Source organism: Pungitius pungitius, chromosome 17, assembly GCF_949316345.1.
Source record: "Pungitius pungitius chromosome 17, fPunPun2.1, whole genome shotgun sequence".
In the NCBI taxonomy this organism is placed as follows: Eukaryota; Metazoa; Chordata; class Actinopteri; order Perciformes; family Gasterosteidae; genus Pungitius; species Pungitius pungitius.
Window position 1 is genome coordinate 1,720,999 of NC_084916.1, and position 15,352 is coordinate 1,736,350.

At 44.6% G+C, this 15,352-nt stretch overlaps 2 protein-coding genes across 2 annotated transcripts; one reads left to right on the forward strand and one right to left on the reverse strand.

The window, feature by feature from the left end:
- Nucleotides 1–3,157: 3,157 nt before the first annotated feature.
- Nucleotides 3,158–4,791, reverse strand: cdca5 (cell division cycle associated 5). The gene has a single exon (XM_037474682.2). The coding sequence runs from the start codon at nucleotides 4,789–4,791 to the stop codon at nucleotides 3,994–3,996; it is 798 nt and encodes a 265-aa protein (XP_037330579.2). The 3' UTR covers nucleotides 3,158–3,993.
- A 223-nt stretch (nucleotides 4,792–5,014) lies between these two features.
- psmb2 (proteasome 20S subunit beta 2) lies at nucleotides 5,015–14,208 on the forward strand. Its single transcript, XM_037474684.2, has 6 exons — nucleotides 5,015–5,156; nucleotides 5,706–5,828; nucleotides 5,937–6,007; nucleotides 12,781–12,943; nucleotides 13,304–13,353; nucleotides 13,998–14,208. The coding sequence occupies exons 1-6, from the start codon at nucleotides 5,066–5,068 to the stop codon at nucleotides 14,097–14,099; spliced, it is 600 nt and encodes a 199-aa protein (XP_037330581.1). The 5' UTR covers nucleotides 5,015–5,065; the 3' UTR covers nucleotides 14,100–14,208.
- The last annotated feature ends 1,144 nt before the right edge of the window (nucleotides 14,209–15,352 follow it).

The following is a 15,352-nucleotide window of genomic DNA, read 5'->3' on the forward strand; positions in this document are numbered from 1 at the left end:
GCCCTAAAGTGTCCCCTCTCTGTGTGGCCTTCTTACTGAGTATTCTCCAACATGCACTGATCCCCACATGGCCCACAGCGGTCCAAATGAACACAACGTCATGATCCGATTTACGGAAAACATTAATACTGACCAAAGTGACCAGATCAATGTCTATGACAAACAAAGCAGGACGCTTTTAGTCCAAAGGTTTGACTTGACAGCATTTTGTTTGAATGGTGCACTCTATTAACAAAACATCTGTCTCTCTGCATCTTTTCCCCTTTTTGCTGAAGTTGCCACCACAGAAGGGATCTAAACTCATATGATGGAATAATAATAATATGGCTGCTGTCAGTGTGATAAAACTCACAGAACTAAAGAGTGTTAACAAATGTCCCACATAGGCCTCTTTAAAGTGTCTCCTGTGTATCGTGACCTCAGCATGCCCCCCCCCCCCCCCCCCCCTCTCATCATAGGCCTCCGCATCGGCGCCTGCCGAGTCGGACGATGCAGCTCGCGACGAGGATCTGAAAATGAAATATGAAACAGTGGTGTGATAAACTGGTAGATAATCATCTTTTCATTAAACTTTCATCCCCAGTGACTTAAATATTCAAGAGCCCAATTACAGAGCCTGTATCTTCCTCTCTCCCTCTCTCGCTGCTCTTAACAAGAGCAGTCAGGGTCCGGGTCCGGAGAGGAAGAGGAGGACGTGAAGATGGCAGAGAGAGAGACAGACATGTAGCAGCTGTGCAGGTCTGAGGGACTGAGGGACGGAGGGACGGAAACAGGACTCTCCCAGGCAGAATGGAGAGATTTGTGCATCCCGATGTGTGCCACAAACAGGCCGCATGACTCTCTCTTGTCTGCCTGTTTCTGTGTGTGTGTGTGTGTGTGTGTGTGTGTCAGTGTATTAGCAGTCAGAGCACTGAGGCCCACGGGCCATTCCTGTGTGTGCTTGCGATAAAGGCAGAAAAAAATGGGGGGGAAAAAGGAAAAGGGAGGAAGTATAACATGGAGGGAAGCGGGGCGTGGAGGGGGAGGGGGTGAGGGGTGGGTGAGAGGAGAGATGAGGAAGTTGGCTGGGGGGGGGGGGGGGGGGGTATGCAGAGAGAAAGAGGGCAGAAAAAAAGAGGAGAGAGGAAAGAGCATCCAGCAGAGCAGGGAGCTTCCTCTGTGCTGTCAAAGCCTTTGGATCATGTCCCCATTGGTCTCCCTCTCTCTCTCTCTCTCTCTCTCTCTCTCGCACACACACACACACGCACGCGGACACGCACACGCGCCCGCTCCCTCACCCAATTGCTCCCCTTCTCCCTCAAACCAACCGCTCCCCCCCCCCCCCCCTCCCTCTCATGAAAAGAGTGTCTTGGCAGGGTAATTAAGAATGGCCTCTAAACACAGGAGAATGGCAAGAACGCTCCAGATGAAAGTAAATGATTAAAATAATTACAGGCTGAGAGCTGACGAGCCGGAGTGTGGGGTGGCCGCCGGACATTCGTCGGTAATTAGATAATTAATCTGAATGCAAATGATGAGCCCTAACGAAGCAGTCAAGCTGAACCAGCGACAACTGCCGTGAGTGAAATGTAGGGGAGGGAGAGGGGTGAGAGAGAGGGGGGAGGGAGGAAGGGGGAAAAAAACACATGACTATAAAATATCCAACCTTCCAAAAAAATAAAATCAGCACGAACAGACTCAAAAGCAGCAGCAGTGTTGTAAATCAATAAGTGTTCCTGGCAGCACCCAAAACAAAAAACCCCTCCTCCTGCTTCCCTCTGTTTGGAAACTCCAGTCGAAGTCACTACAGCAGACATGAATACCTTGTTAAAAATATACAAAAGGAAAAGACACCATGTTGAGCTCTGCAAAAAAAAAAAATCCCAATGTTTTCTCTCCCAGGGAGCTCAAATGCCAAATGAACATGAGATGGCACCTGAGGAGGTGAACGGCGCGCGCTCTGCGCACCCCGAGATGCGTGAGCAAATTGTGGATTTACTGCCACGCATCCATCGTGTTTTACGTTATGCCTCTGTGTCGCTTCCTTGCACGTGCACGCGCTCACAAATACTACCGGCGCGCGCGCGTGCTCTCAGCATATGTGAACTAGCGGCAGTTGATTCGGAGAAGAAAATACTTGTCAGCATCCTCTGCGGATCACTTCTTTAGATTCAAATACAGATTTTCGGGGTTTATTTATTCCACCCTAATGTTTTATCGCCGTGGCAGTATTTTAATTATAGGGATTATAAAAACAGCGAGGATTCGACATAATAACTTGAGTACAGAGCATCTGGAAGCAAACTTCCGCACCAGCTTGGATCAAGTGTTGCACAAAACCTTACAACAAGACAGCTGGGACTCCTTTAACATTCCTACATTTCACATAATAAATTGGGCTGCATAGCAGTTTTTTTTTAACCAAAACAATACTTGTCTTAATACTTTGTACTTGATCGTTCCGTCTTTCACATCTAACACAATCATGTTTTCCTGACACATTTAAGTCTCAATAGTGGCAAAATGATATATATAAAATTTTACAAAACTTTTAGGATTAAAACACAGAATAGAGGGACGTCGTCGGCAGAACCCGCCCAACATTTAGAAGGCTAATATCCAGCTGCTTGTATTCCTTATGATTTTCATGAAGAAATGTAAAAAAATAACAATATTAGAATATTTACTGGTTGGTATAGAAATCGTGACCTTAAGCAGAAATCTTAAATTTTTGTTGGAAATCCAACTGTAATGACAAATCAAATAAACTACCAGGTTGGATGTAAGACTCCACAGAAGGTTGCAGTCAGAGGCAGACGTGACAGTTACCCCCCCCCCCCTCACACTCATCTTGTTAGGGCAAATTATGCAACACATCCACACCTTAGACTCCAGAGGAAAACGTTTTACCTGTCCACCATTCTCGTTAAATGCAGACACATCGCCCACTCACTCATTACGACGCCCCCCCCCCCCAGAGACGCTGTTTGAAGTTAGTCAGCATGAACCTTATTAGGGCCTCGTGCAGGTTGACGTGAACAGTACCTGAAGGGCCATCCTGTCTCTCAGCTGTCCAAAGGTCACATCTTATAGCCCAGATTATTTTTGGATGATTATATAAGGAGATTTCAGAATGGCCTTGTCTCTTAACAAGTGGGATATTGTTGGAATTTAACTTGTCAAACATTTTTTACTGACCCCCGAAAAAAAAAGGTTTATTTTTAAAGATTGTAATTTTAACCACAGCTGTATTATTTTAATGGTTGACTTAACATTGTCATTATGGCCAGCACTGAAAATTAAATTTTTTAATTTAACCTCTAATCCTTAATCCAGTTCATGTGACTTCTTGGCTTAACTGTATATATTTATATTTACAGGCAACAAATTCAAAAAAAATGTTGTCTTTAATGATGATGAAGCATAACAAGTAAGAACCACATCGATGGGTGCAAAACATAAGGGTAGTATCTAAACTACTGTTTACGTTTCAGTTGTTGTCCACTGATATAAATACTATGAATACAGAGATGATCCACATGTCTCCCCATCCCGCAAACAGTGTTTGGAGGTTTCCAAACCAATACTTCCATGTGCGATCATCTAGATTAAGCTGTCAAACGAGGCCCATGTGTCTACGCTCCAAGTTTGAGACTGAACAATTAATAGTCAAAACACTTATGAAAACTTGCAATTTCAAAGTGCAATTTCCTTTTGCCAAACTAAAATATAAAATATTTGATCACAGTAAACTAAATCTGTTTAATATGCCAAAAACAACCCAAACTAAGAACACGCTTTAGGGTTTTACTTTTTCATATACTGCAAAATAAGAACATTTAAATGAAAACATACGAATCACCAAAGCATTAAAATGTACATTATATCTAGAACAGGAAAAATACAAAAACGTGAGTGATTCACACTGAAGGGTTTTGTCCTTCCAGAGTCAGTGTTTGTCAGCATGTCACAGACACAAATAACATCCATAACATCAACCTTCAGTCCCATTATTTACTCCACAAGTAGCTCAAACTCCTCTGCCTCTTCAAACTCTGCGTTCATCTCTGCAGCCAGTGCGTCCAGCTCCGTGGTGCCGATCTGCTGGACCTTCTTCCGCCTGCTTCTCTTCTCCTTCACCAGAGCCACCCCGGGGATGTGTGGATCGTGCTCGGGCAAAGCTGAGCCACGGTCGTCCGCCTCTAGCAGTGACGTGAATGAGTTCAGGCCACACAAGGACCCCGAGGACACCTCCAGACCCGTCTTGGGCCGCAGAGCTCTCGGGCCCACCTCGGGTGTTTTCAGCTTCCCAAAGCCGAACAGGTTCTCCCGAGAGTCGGGGCTATGGAGGGACTGGTCGCTGAGTCTACTGTAGGAGCGCCGCACTTTTTGAGACCACACCGTGTCCTCTGGATCCGCAGCAGGTTGTTGTGTGTGAGACTGGGCCGGCGGTGAGGAGGGGAGGATCGGTGACAGCACAGCGGCCTTCTTCGTCCGTCTGGTCGAGGGCGAGCGCCCGCAGCTTGGAACAGGAGTCGGGGTGGAGATCTGCTGACTCTTCTTCTCGCTGCTACGAGACACCGGTCGGCTTGGCGTGTTTTCCTTGTTGTGCTCCGACTGTACGACTGTTTTCCTGGATGCTATTTTCCTCACAGTTATGGAGCGTTTGACACCAACCAGGGTCAGCGCCATTTTGTTGTCAGGTTTCATGTTAGCTTGAGGAGGATAACTTAAACGCGGCGACCGTCTTCTCTGCGAGCTGTTGAGGTCTTTAGATTCCACCATTATGTTTCGGAGCGTCCCTTCGTTCATTTCTGCACCTTTTCCCTGTGAAATAAATACGTATCCTAGCAAGCAAAAACACAGTGGTATCGCAACACGGGTCCACAAACAACAGCAGTCCGCTCAAATCTCAAATTGCCCGCCCTTGTCGCGTAATAAAGACGAAACATCGTTTTCCGGTGACGACAACAGTTTGCGCCACCAAGCTCAAACTTTTGCTGTGTAATCTGTGCAGTCGGGGTTAGGAGACGTCTGCTATCTGTGTTTATTATAGAAATCTCTTTGCCCACACCGGTTTTACAGAATGGAATATTTAATTGGCATTCAGGGACCCGATTTTGTCCTCGTCGCCGCCGATAATGTTGCAGCCAACAGCATCATTCAGATGAAACACGGTATGACAACGCATTAACTTAGCGTTAGCCATTCATCGGTTGCTCTAACGTTAGCTAAACGTGCTAACAAGGCATGCTGTCAAAGCTCTTGTTCTCGCGGAAACTAACCTGTTTTACTGATGAATAATTCTTAAAGTTGTTTTTTCTAATGATAAAATTATGTGTAATGCCAATTCTATCATAATGTTAACACATATTCCGTATGTGAGTTGAGCTAGCAACGCTAACCGTAATGCTAGCTATTAGAAGTTAAAGTGGCTAATTAATCTCTCTCATTGTGATAGTTTAATTTACTCTTTCTATACTTCCTACTCGCACACGTATGCGTGCACGTATTTTCACGAACTGCCGAGAGTTTACTCTATTTTATGTTTTTGAATATCAAGCTACAGTTAGCAAGGCTAGCATGAACAGCCAAACAGACTTCCGACAGTGAAAGTGAAAGAGGCTTGCTGCTTTAACGCTGATCACTCGAGCAGTCAGTAAATTGCCACTTGACTCATTTCTAAACATAACGGTAAAAGTCAATTGTGTTCCTTGGTTTTTCAGACTATGATAAGATGTTCAAACTGAGTGAGAAGATCTTGCTGCTGTGTGTGGGAGAAGCGGGGGACACAGCCCAGTTTGCAGAGTACATCCAGAAAAATGTTCAGCTTTACAAAATGAGGAACGGTAAGGACCTTGTTTATGTTGTGTGTTACGAAATATGTAGTTATTCCATTATATAAAAGCACACACATTCAACTATCTCTCAGCCATTTCCTTGCCATGTTTTTACAGGCTATGAACTCAGTCCAGCAGCAGCAGCAAACTTCACACGAAAGAATCTCGCAGACTACCTTCGGAGCAGGGTAACTATCGTGAAAACACACCTCAATCAACAAACTTTATAAAAGAGTATAAAGGTCATACCAATCTTTCACCAATAATATACTGAAGAGTCTTAATTAACTCTCTGGCAAACCAGCTTTGTGACCCCAGTGTAGACACCATAAGTACTAGTGATGCAGTTTAATTGAGTTTGAATATAATGGATCAAACTACTAAGTTTATGAATTCATTTCAGTTGATCTGGCGACGCTGATATGATCCATTGAATCATCAAATAAACAACGTGCTCTAAAAAAGATTAACCAGTAGCCAAAACATTAAACGACTGTAAAGTGTAGAAAGCTGTATGTATTTATTTTAGCTTCCACTACTTGACACTTCTTTACTGTTTCAGAGCAAGGAAATGAGCCCTTTTCTGAACCGTCGGTGGATATGCACATATTCTATTTAGTTACACTCTTTAGCAGAATATATGCATAGCCTTTCAAAAGTTTGGATTCACCTGCTCTATTAAAATCTCCTTGTTTCCTTCAATAATACAAAAAGAAATAAAAAGAGAAATATATATAAACTAGCTTCCAAATGTATTATTTACATTTAAAATGTATTTGATCCAACGAGAAGAAGGATGACACTATATGATTAAAACGTACAAGTCAACGTAGTAACTACTATAGCTACTTTTATAAAACAAATTAAAGACAACCCACTAACCAATGTAACACAATTTGTTTCACTGTCATTTTATACGTTTTATGTTTACTGCACTGTTCGATTGGCTTGTGTGGAAAAAAAAGTACACAGTCATGTTTTGTCAACAGGAATGGTAAATTCAACTCTAACTTTACGTTGCCACATATTCTCTGACCTTCTCCATCTCTTGTTGTCCTACATGTTTATCTTTCCTTGTGTGCTTTAACAAACCTTTTCTAAAACCACCTGTATCAGAGAGTATTTCTTAAGTACCCGTGTGCAGTGCTCCCTCTGAATTAAGCATTTGTTGTGGAGTAATAAGGGAACATGCATATGAATATTTTAATTTCTATTTTAACTTAATTACCTTCCTGTGTTGTAGCATCTTATTTAGCTGTAGGGAACAAATGATCAAATAACAAATTAATTCATTTAAAGCAATACTCTTCAAATGTCAGGGACATTAACTATATTCGGTTTACTTCATATTATTATTTAAAAAAATAAATCTCGAACACAATTGTCTTGTGACTCTCCTGAGAGGTTCAGGTGGGAATTGAGTCTCACCTGTAATTACATCTGTTTGTGCCCATATCAGCTCGAGCCATCTGTACTGAACCAGTAGATGCATTTTGACAGAGCCACGTACATTTGTCAGCTTGTTGTGAGTGGTGAGGGAGGTTTCTGCCCATCGAGACACCCTGACAACACCTCCCCCCCCAACTGCACCGTCGGTCTGGGTCTGCTCATCCAAATACCACAGTGTTGACTTTCGACACTTCAATACAAAAATCTGACCAAACGTATGAAGGTGTGGAATCTTCCATCATTTCTTAGCCAGGCGCACCAACCATGTTTGTGAGGTGGCTTGGTTATTTATGCCAAAGTGCAGCACTTTTTGTAATTATTATGTGTGTCCTGAAGGCTTTGCAGAGAACTGGGAGCGATGCAGAAGCCCAACGCATTTTGAAACAGTGAAAGGAGTACAAGCAAGTACTAGGTTTAAATGAACTCTCTGAAATCAATACCCGTTTAGGTGTTTTATTCCAGCTTGGTCTACATAGTTGAGTTTATGTTACAACCCAGTGAGTAGCAGCTGTCAGTTTGATAACTTTGTTAGACAGTTTTGTTTATGTAGCCCAATGCTACGCTCACACCAACATTTTTTTTGACCAATAGAAAAAAAGCCAATGCACAGACGCACATGCTTGCGGATGACGGGAATGACGCGCATTAACCACAAATAGCTAGTAAACTCGCACGAGTAAAGCATTGTGAAAACTCTTCTTTTGGTGTGAACATACCCTAAGCCCCTCCCCCCCCCCAAGTGGCACCCACGCCCCCAAAGACAGTCTCAAAGGTTTAATTTTCTATATAGCGCCAGATCACAACACCTTGTTCCTTTAGTTGGAAAACGTGTCTTCCCCCCCCCCCCCCCCCCCCCTCCCCACCCCCCACCCCTCCCTCCAATGCCCCTGAAAAAGCTGTAACCCTAAGGGAAACACTGAAGCCCCAATGCGGCCCATCATGTCACACCTACATCTGAGCATCTGCTGAAAAAGCACCTCCCGCGTGGGCTTTTAAAAAACATTATGAAACATGGCGGTTAGGCTGCGGCTGACAACTAGTGCCATTATCAATCGTTCTCCTACAGCGGTTTGGTCCAGGAAATAGTGAAAAGTGGCGCTCAATTTCCGACAATGTTAAGACACTTGATTTTGTCAAAGATTTTAGATGCTAAAACAAGATAGAGCTTTCCATCACTGCTAAAAAGACTCCATTATCAAGACAGTGGCGTGTTCATGTTTCTGTTGATCTGCTTAATTGTTTCAGCCCTGCATCCTCTCTACATTTGTTTCACCTTGTAGCACACGTTAGCGCTTGTGTGGGCGGTGCTTCTCGATGTAGGGACGCGCTGCTTCTCGTAGCCGCCGCGCATCGCTCGCACTAATTCGTAAAGAGCAGTGCAGCCGCTGCCTGTCACAATAGCAGAAGGGTGAAAATAATTACAAAAAACAATTAGTGTGACAGAGAAGGGAATGTGGGACACATCGAACGGGGGAGAGGGGTAGAGCAGCAGCAGCAGGAGGAGGAGGAGGAGGTGTGGGGGTCTCGGGGGGATGCAACCAGGCCCAGTAGACAACACCACGCAGACTTGTGAGAACGGGTAGGAGTCAACAACATAACGCACAGACAGCATGTGCGTACGCACGGGAGGGACCTATATAGAATCGGGAGGGTTTTTCTTCTTCGTTCTGTCAAGGCTGCACATGTTGTGGAGGATGACATTTATATTCATGTCTTGCCATGAGCGGCGAGTATATCGTTATTTTTTTCCCCGTGCCTTACGGTGATGAATTTGGTGTTATGAGTGCAGGATTTACTAATGCCGCGTTCTCAGGAGTGCTCCGAAACTGAAGCAGTAGCAGTTTCTCCTCTGCATCCCACACCTTCCTCCAGCTACGCTCCCCTCACATTCATCAACCTCCAGAGTGCACGGACATTTGCAAATTATGTTGTATAAACAGGGCTTTTTTATGCCGTTTTCTCCTGCCCCTGACCATCTTGAGTATGTGGAAAATGTAATCTGTGTAGTCCTTTTTTAAAAAAAAAAAAAAATCGTTTCCTTCACAAATATTCAGGAAATTGGACTTGTGTTTGGGTAAAAAACTCTTTTGTAACACTTTATTCCATTGTTTACATTATAATCAGTAGAATTATCCATTGATTACTGGTTTGGTTTACAATATTCCACGAAATGCTTGGAAATTGTGCATTCAAATTTTACAAGGAGCAAGGTTACTCTTAAAGTTTTTTTGTTCCACCACATTGGAAAGATGTACAATGAACAGCATTAAATCCTCACCTTTCAGAATTGGGATATTCATTTTGAAACCATTGTCCACAGTCAAGACATGCGTTTCAATTAATCATTTAATCTCTCACATAAAACTGATCATTCTCTGACATGTTAATAGAAACCCGTCTACATGTGTCAACACTTCCACTCGCATTTCAAGCAAAAAGAACTCTCCAGTAATGCAGTGTGCTGTCTGGAAAAATAAATACATTTTTAAAAAATGATAATGAGGATGTTGAAACCTTTACAAACAAAACCTTTCTAAAGACATAAACCAATGGTTGACTAAAACAAATTGAAATGCAGATTTATGTAGCTGCAAAGCGCCTGTAGTCTACGCTCAACTCTTGTTTGGGGAACTAGCTGCATATGTTGGAATCTATTTTAATTAATCTGATTACATCATGGCAGATTAAAGTTTATCCCAGACAGAAAGGAAAGATAATTATCTGCTTTTGTATTTCAAATCTTCTGTGTTTTTTTGTTTAACCTCTGACACCCCCCCCCCCCCCCCCCCCCGCCCCCCAACCAAAAAACACAAAAATATCATCATGTGATCCCACTGGCACATCCAGACCCTTAGGTTCGAAAACCACTGGCTGATAAATGAGTCTGTGTTATATTGTTAATTCTGATGCCATATTCCTGCAGGATAAATTACCGATGAGTCCTTTAGTCTGAGCGCTGTCATGCCCCGGTGGCCGCAGACCTCCGGGAGGTGTAGTTAGCTAAAGCCAGCGGAGCGTGGCGGCGCCGAACGAGGGAAGCCGCGTTCGCATATGCACGTACGTGCGCTTGCTTACCAGCCTGCCGTCCAGAAAAACAACTCTGCTAACCTCTGGAGTACTGCATCCACTCAAGCTTTACAGAGGAGACAAAGGAAGCGAAAAAACCGCGGTGAGCATTATCACCTGAGGCCTGAACGGTATCGGTAATGATGCACATGAAATTCACCACGGAGCGAAGCAAACTTTTAGGGACATAGGAACCCAGCCTTTGTCTGTTAGCGTGAGCTTCCTGTCTGATGAACGGTAGTATTTGTAAAGCAGACTGATCGGGATCAGTTTTAATATGGAACAAACACGTTTTCAGGAGGCTGAAACCTCGGCTTCCGTGGATACGGCACAAAACAGATGGTTTATGAATATCTCATTTTTCGATTATGTGGAGGCCTGAAAGCCTTGGGGTCACCCGCTTGTGTACATATTTAGGTGTTTGCCCTGCAGAGTGCTGAACCAGTAGGATTTCTGTTCTGTTTTTTTCCGTATCAACAGTTAGCCGATCTACAGCTGGCCCCATATGAGTTTGTAAAATATTTTGTAGCACAGGCACACAATGGGTACAAATAATTACTGGCACCATATTGCACGCGGCTCCCCTGCTCCCGCACAGATGAACAATTAATACAGCAGATTGAGGAGAAATGCCAATAAAGAGAACATGCCCCAGGGCAGGGTGCAAAAATGAGGGAGGGAGGAGGAGGTGGAGAGGGTGGGGGGTAGTGCTGCAACGTGGGAGAGAAGGAAGAAGGGAGTTTGGGATCATTTTTAGAGGCTTGACCTTAATTTGTGTCTCTACTAAAGCATTTTCCCCCTCTTTCCCTACACTGTTGGTGTCTCTGTAGGGATGGTGCAGGTTTTGGGGAAATTAGCTTGATTACATCACTTGTGGTGTAGGAAGAGACACCCAAATGACAAGTTATGTATTGTTGGGTCATGTGAGCCAGGCTAGCATCTTCCCCCTCTAACTATCTTTACTCTACCTACAAGAGGGGGGAGGGGGGGGGTATAGCTCTTTGCGACTATGTTTCGCAAGGGAAAGACGTACAGGTGTCGCAGGTTTTTGTCTGCTAAAGATAACTTATAAGGCTAAGCTTTTGTTCCGCGGCATTGCGGCCGCCCTGTTGGGCTGAGAGCAAGCATCACGGGGGGGGGGGGGGGGTCATGGATGAAACATACGATGTGTATTGTTTGAACAGGGGTGTGAGTTCAGGTGGCTGGGTTAACAAGGTGCCTGCTTCCCTGCGAGGTGACATGGGAAGGTTATTTTGATGCCAACATATTATCGTTACAGTGTAACCAGCGAGACAGGTGTCTAGCGTGGGGGGGGGAGGGGGGGCGTGCCACTGGGGCTTTCGCAGGCTCACTGAGGAGTTAAAGCACACAGAGATATTCACCCCGAGATTCGTGTGTGTGTGTGTGTGTGTGTGTGTGTGTGTGTGTGTGTGTGTGTGTGTGTGTGTGTGTGTGTGTGTGTGTGTGTGTGTGTGTGTGTGTGTGTGTGTGTGTGTGTGTGTGTGTGTGTGTGTGTGTGTGTGTGTGTGTGTGTGTGTGTGTGTGTGTGTGTGTGTGTGTGTGTGTGTGTGTGTGTGTGTGTGTGCGCGCGCGCGCAGCGATCCTCATTGCCCTCGTGGGTAGCACACCAGTCACAGGAATAAGCCGGTTGGTTCAGAGATGAATTAAAACCAGAGGGCAGGTGTGCGGATCGCAACTCGCCCGGCGACACATGAGTCACGTTGCCTCGCTGCGCCAGTGCACCGTTATAATGTTGCATTTGAACCCGAAAACGCCGCACTGCTTCTAACTCCGTCAAGAATTTAGGCCACTAAGAGGGTATTTTTTTTTTAAATAAGGAACAGTGGATTGCAACAACGAAGAGAGAAAATTAGTGTTTTGGAGGAAGAGCAGGGAGAAGAGGCTGGAAGCGTAAAAGATGTAATTTAAAAAGAGAAGGAGGGGGGCGGGGGGAGGAAGGGGCAAGAGAAACGACTTTAGAAGTTTTTAATGAGCGCTGGCGCTACTCCAGGGCACAGGGTGAAGGCGGGAGATAGGGGGGAGGGAGGTAAAGAAGGGATGAAGAGGGTGGGAGGGGGCGATGGAAGGAGCAACATGGGGTGCCGACTCCCAGCAGATGTCACACTGACACCCTGATTCCCCCCCTGCACACAAACGCACACTCACCTCCTCTGTCCTGTCACGCCCTTTCACCTCTCTTCTCCCACCCCCCCTCCCCCCCCTCCTCCTCCTCCACTCTCTGCTGTTTATTGCTGATCAACTGGGATTTCAATAGTCTGCTAATATTCAGATATTTGAGAGAGACAAGTTGAGCTTTTCCGCCACGGGAACGTAGCTGGATCGCATACGGGTCCCTGAACGCCTGTGGAGGTGCTCTCCAGCCGCAGCGTTGCAATCAATGATGTAACTCCCCCCTCCCCTCCCCCCCCCACACCTCTGGCTCCAGACTCCGTACCACGTGAACCTGTTGCTGGCGGGCTACGACGACGCGGACGGGCCCGGCCTCTACTACATGGACTACCTGTCTTCCTTGGCCAAGGCTCCCTTCGCTGCCCACGGCTACGGAGCCTTCCTCACCCTCTCCATCCTGGACCAGCACTACAGACCCGGTCGGTGCACAGAAAGGCCTCACGCATGCTCTCGCGTCTTTGTCCTTTTTTAAGGGACTCGTGTGAAACGATGTCCTCTGATGGCAAGAGACTTGTGTAGAAACAAGACAACAGTTTGTTTGGTAATGCCACCGTGGTTTGCAGTGAAAACGGCCCTAATAAGTGCAACAAACTAGAATCAAGTGCTTTTAGCACTTTGAGCTTATTATCCGTCCTTTCTCCCCAGTTACAAGGGAACAGCCACTTACTTTTTTAGTTATTAACGGCCATTTTTCCTCTTCATTATAATCTAATTGGTGTCTTGGCCAAACTCCCTGTTCTTCCTTTTCAGCATTCTCATTTTCCTCTGTTTTGTTTAAGATCTGACCCGAGATGAGGCCCTGGATCTGCTGAAGAAGTGCATTGAGGAAGTGAGTTTGAGGAGTTTTATGCATTCAGGTTTATCATAAATGAATAAATATTATTATTATTATTATTATTCATAAATAATATGGCAACTTGGCTGAGCGAGACCCTCCGTGTTCGATTCCCTCTCACGTGGATTTTCTCTGGGAGTCCAAAAGCGTCACGTCGGCTCAATCCACGGCGACCCGCTGTCTGACCTCAGCTCGGGCCGTGCGGCGTTGAGAGGACGGCTGCCGGCCAAACTCTCTTCACCCGGCTAAGATTTACTGAACAAAAATAGTAAAATATAGAAATCATTGTTTTTCTATTTTGATTCTGTCTTGAAGCCCCACAGCAAGCCTTGATCAATCATTGCAGATGGAGCTAATAAGTTCACAGCATATAACAAGCGGGGGATTTGTGTGATTTTTTTAATTTTTAATTTTAGCGGTTAACTGGGGCTTTACTAAGCGTGCCACAGGAGAAAAATTTTTTAACTTGCGTGGGGGTCCTGTGGATTCTCGTTGATGCGTTTGATAAAATAAAAAGGTTGTTTTGAGTCAATTAGCCTTAAGTAGTTGGTATCCCACCATCCAGTCTGCTTCTTCGTGCCTTTATCTTAATAGTTCTTTTCTTTCTCTCTCTTCCCCCCCCCCCCCCCCCCCCCCAGCTGAACAAGCGCTTCATCTTGAACCTCCCCTCCTTCACTGTCCGAGTGATTGACAAGGAGGGCATCCATGACCTGGAGAAGCTCACCTCCGGCACAAAGTGACCGCTCACTGCTTAACTACCAACCCTCACGCCCTCGTTTCTTTCTTTCCATTTTTTTTTTTTTTTTGTACCATTGACCTTCTTGCTCTTGCTGTTCCAATAAAAAGTGACACACAGTTGAGATACAAGCTCTCTGTCCCTGTGGTGCTTTCTCATTGCTCTCTAGTCTACTCATCTGCACATAGAAAGAGAACAGCCTCCTGGCTGTGTACTTTTGCACTTGTACTGAGTGTGCGTGTGCGTAATGTACAGTTGCTCATACTTGTACACGTGAAATAAAACACGCATGCACATGGTTTAACTTAAAAATAGTTTTGTTCCCTGAATGACCAAACTGCATAGTTTATATCTTTTATATTGTGATTCAAAACTTCTATTGTGTAATTTCCAAGCTATAAAAACGAGACCTAAGCATACTTTATGAATCACTGTTGGGAAAATTTAAATTGAATTTAGCATACTACTGATTAGATGCCAGCAACTTTACTGGCTGCTGCTGTCTGACTTAGCGTGAAGCCTTATTAACACCTCTGTCACAAGGGGTCAGTAAAGTATTTAGAAAACATTCAAGCCTTGACCGGAGTGTGCTGATGGATAACATTGGGCCCCCGTTTCCATTACTTTGTTGAATCCTGAATCGAGGTCCGCTCACTCCCTTTTTTTCCTGGGCATTTTAATGGTTTTAATGGTTCCACGTCAGTTTATTGATCTCCCGACGGGTGATCGAGTACGATGCTGTTCATCCGTGATCCCCTCTAACCGTACCGAGGGTTCACACGCATAGTAATATAACCACCCCTCCACAGGTCAATGATGACCTTTGTCACTCAGACTAACGCCATTTGACACTAAGTCGGTTCACATGCAGAAAGAACATTTTAGTCCGATTAAAAACCATTAACAGTTTTACTCAGACTCTGAATGTGCCGTCTTCATAAAAAGCCCCTCGACATTATTGCCGTGTGTCGTTATTTTTCATCTTGTTAAAGAATTAAATTTTACCATCGGCTGCTATTTGATCAAATCTATACCAAATTTCCCCTAAGAAAACATTGAAGTCCTGCACACTGACAGCGCACAGATTAATAGAAATGCAACTTTTGAGTTCAACTCCTTGTCAGGAACGCACAATGTGAAACAACATTTCCATGCTGACATTTTGCAGCAGATCAACAACGTATTTTTGAATGTTTTAAGTACTTGATACGCTTTAAAAGGTAGTGTCTGGAATAGATTTTGACTGTATACAGCAAG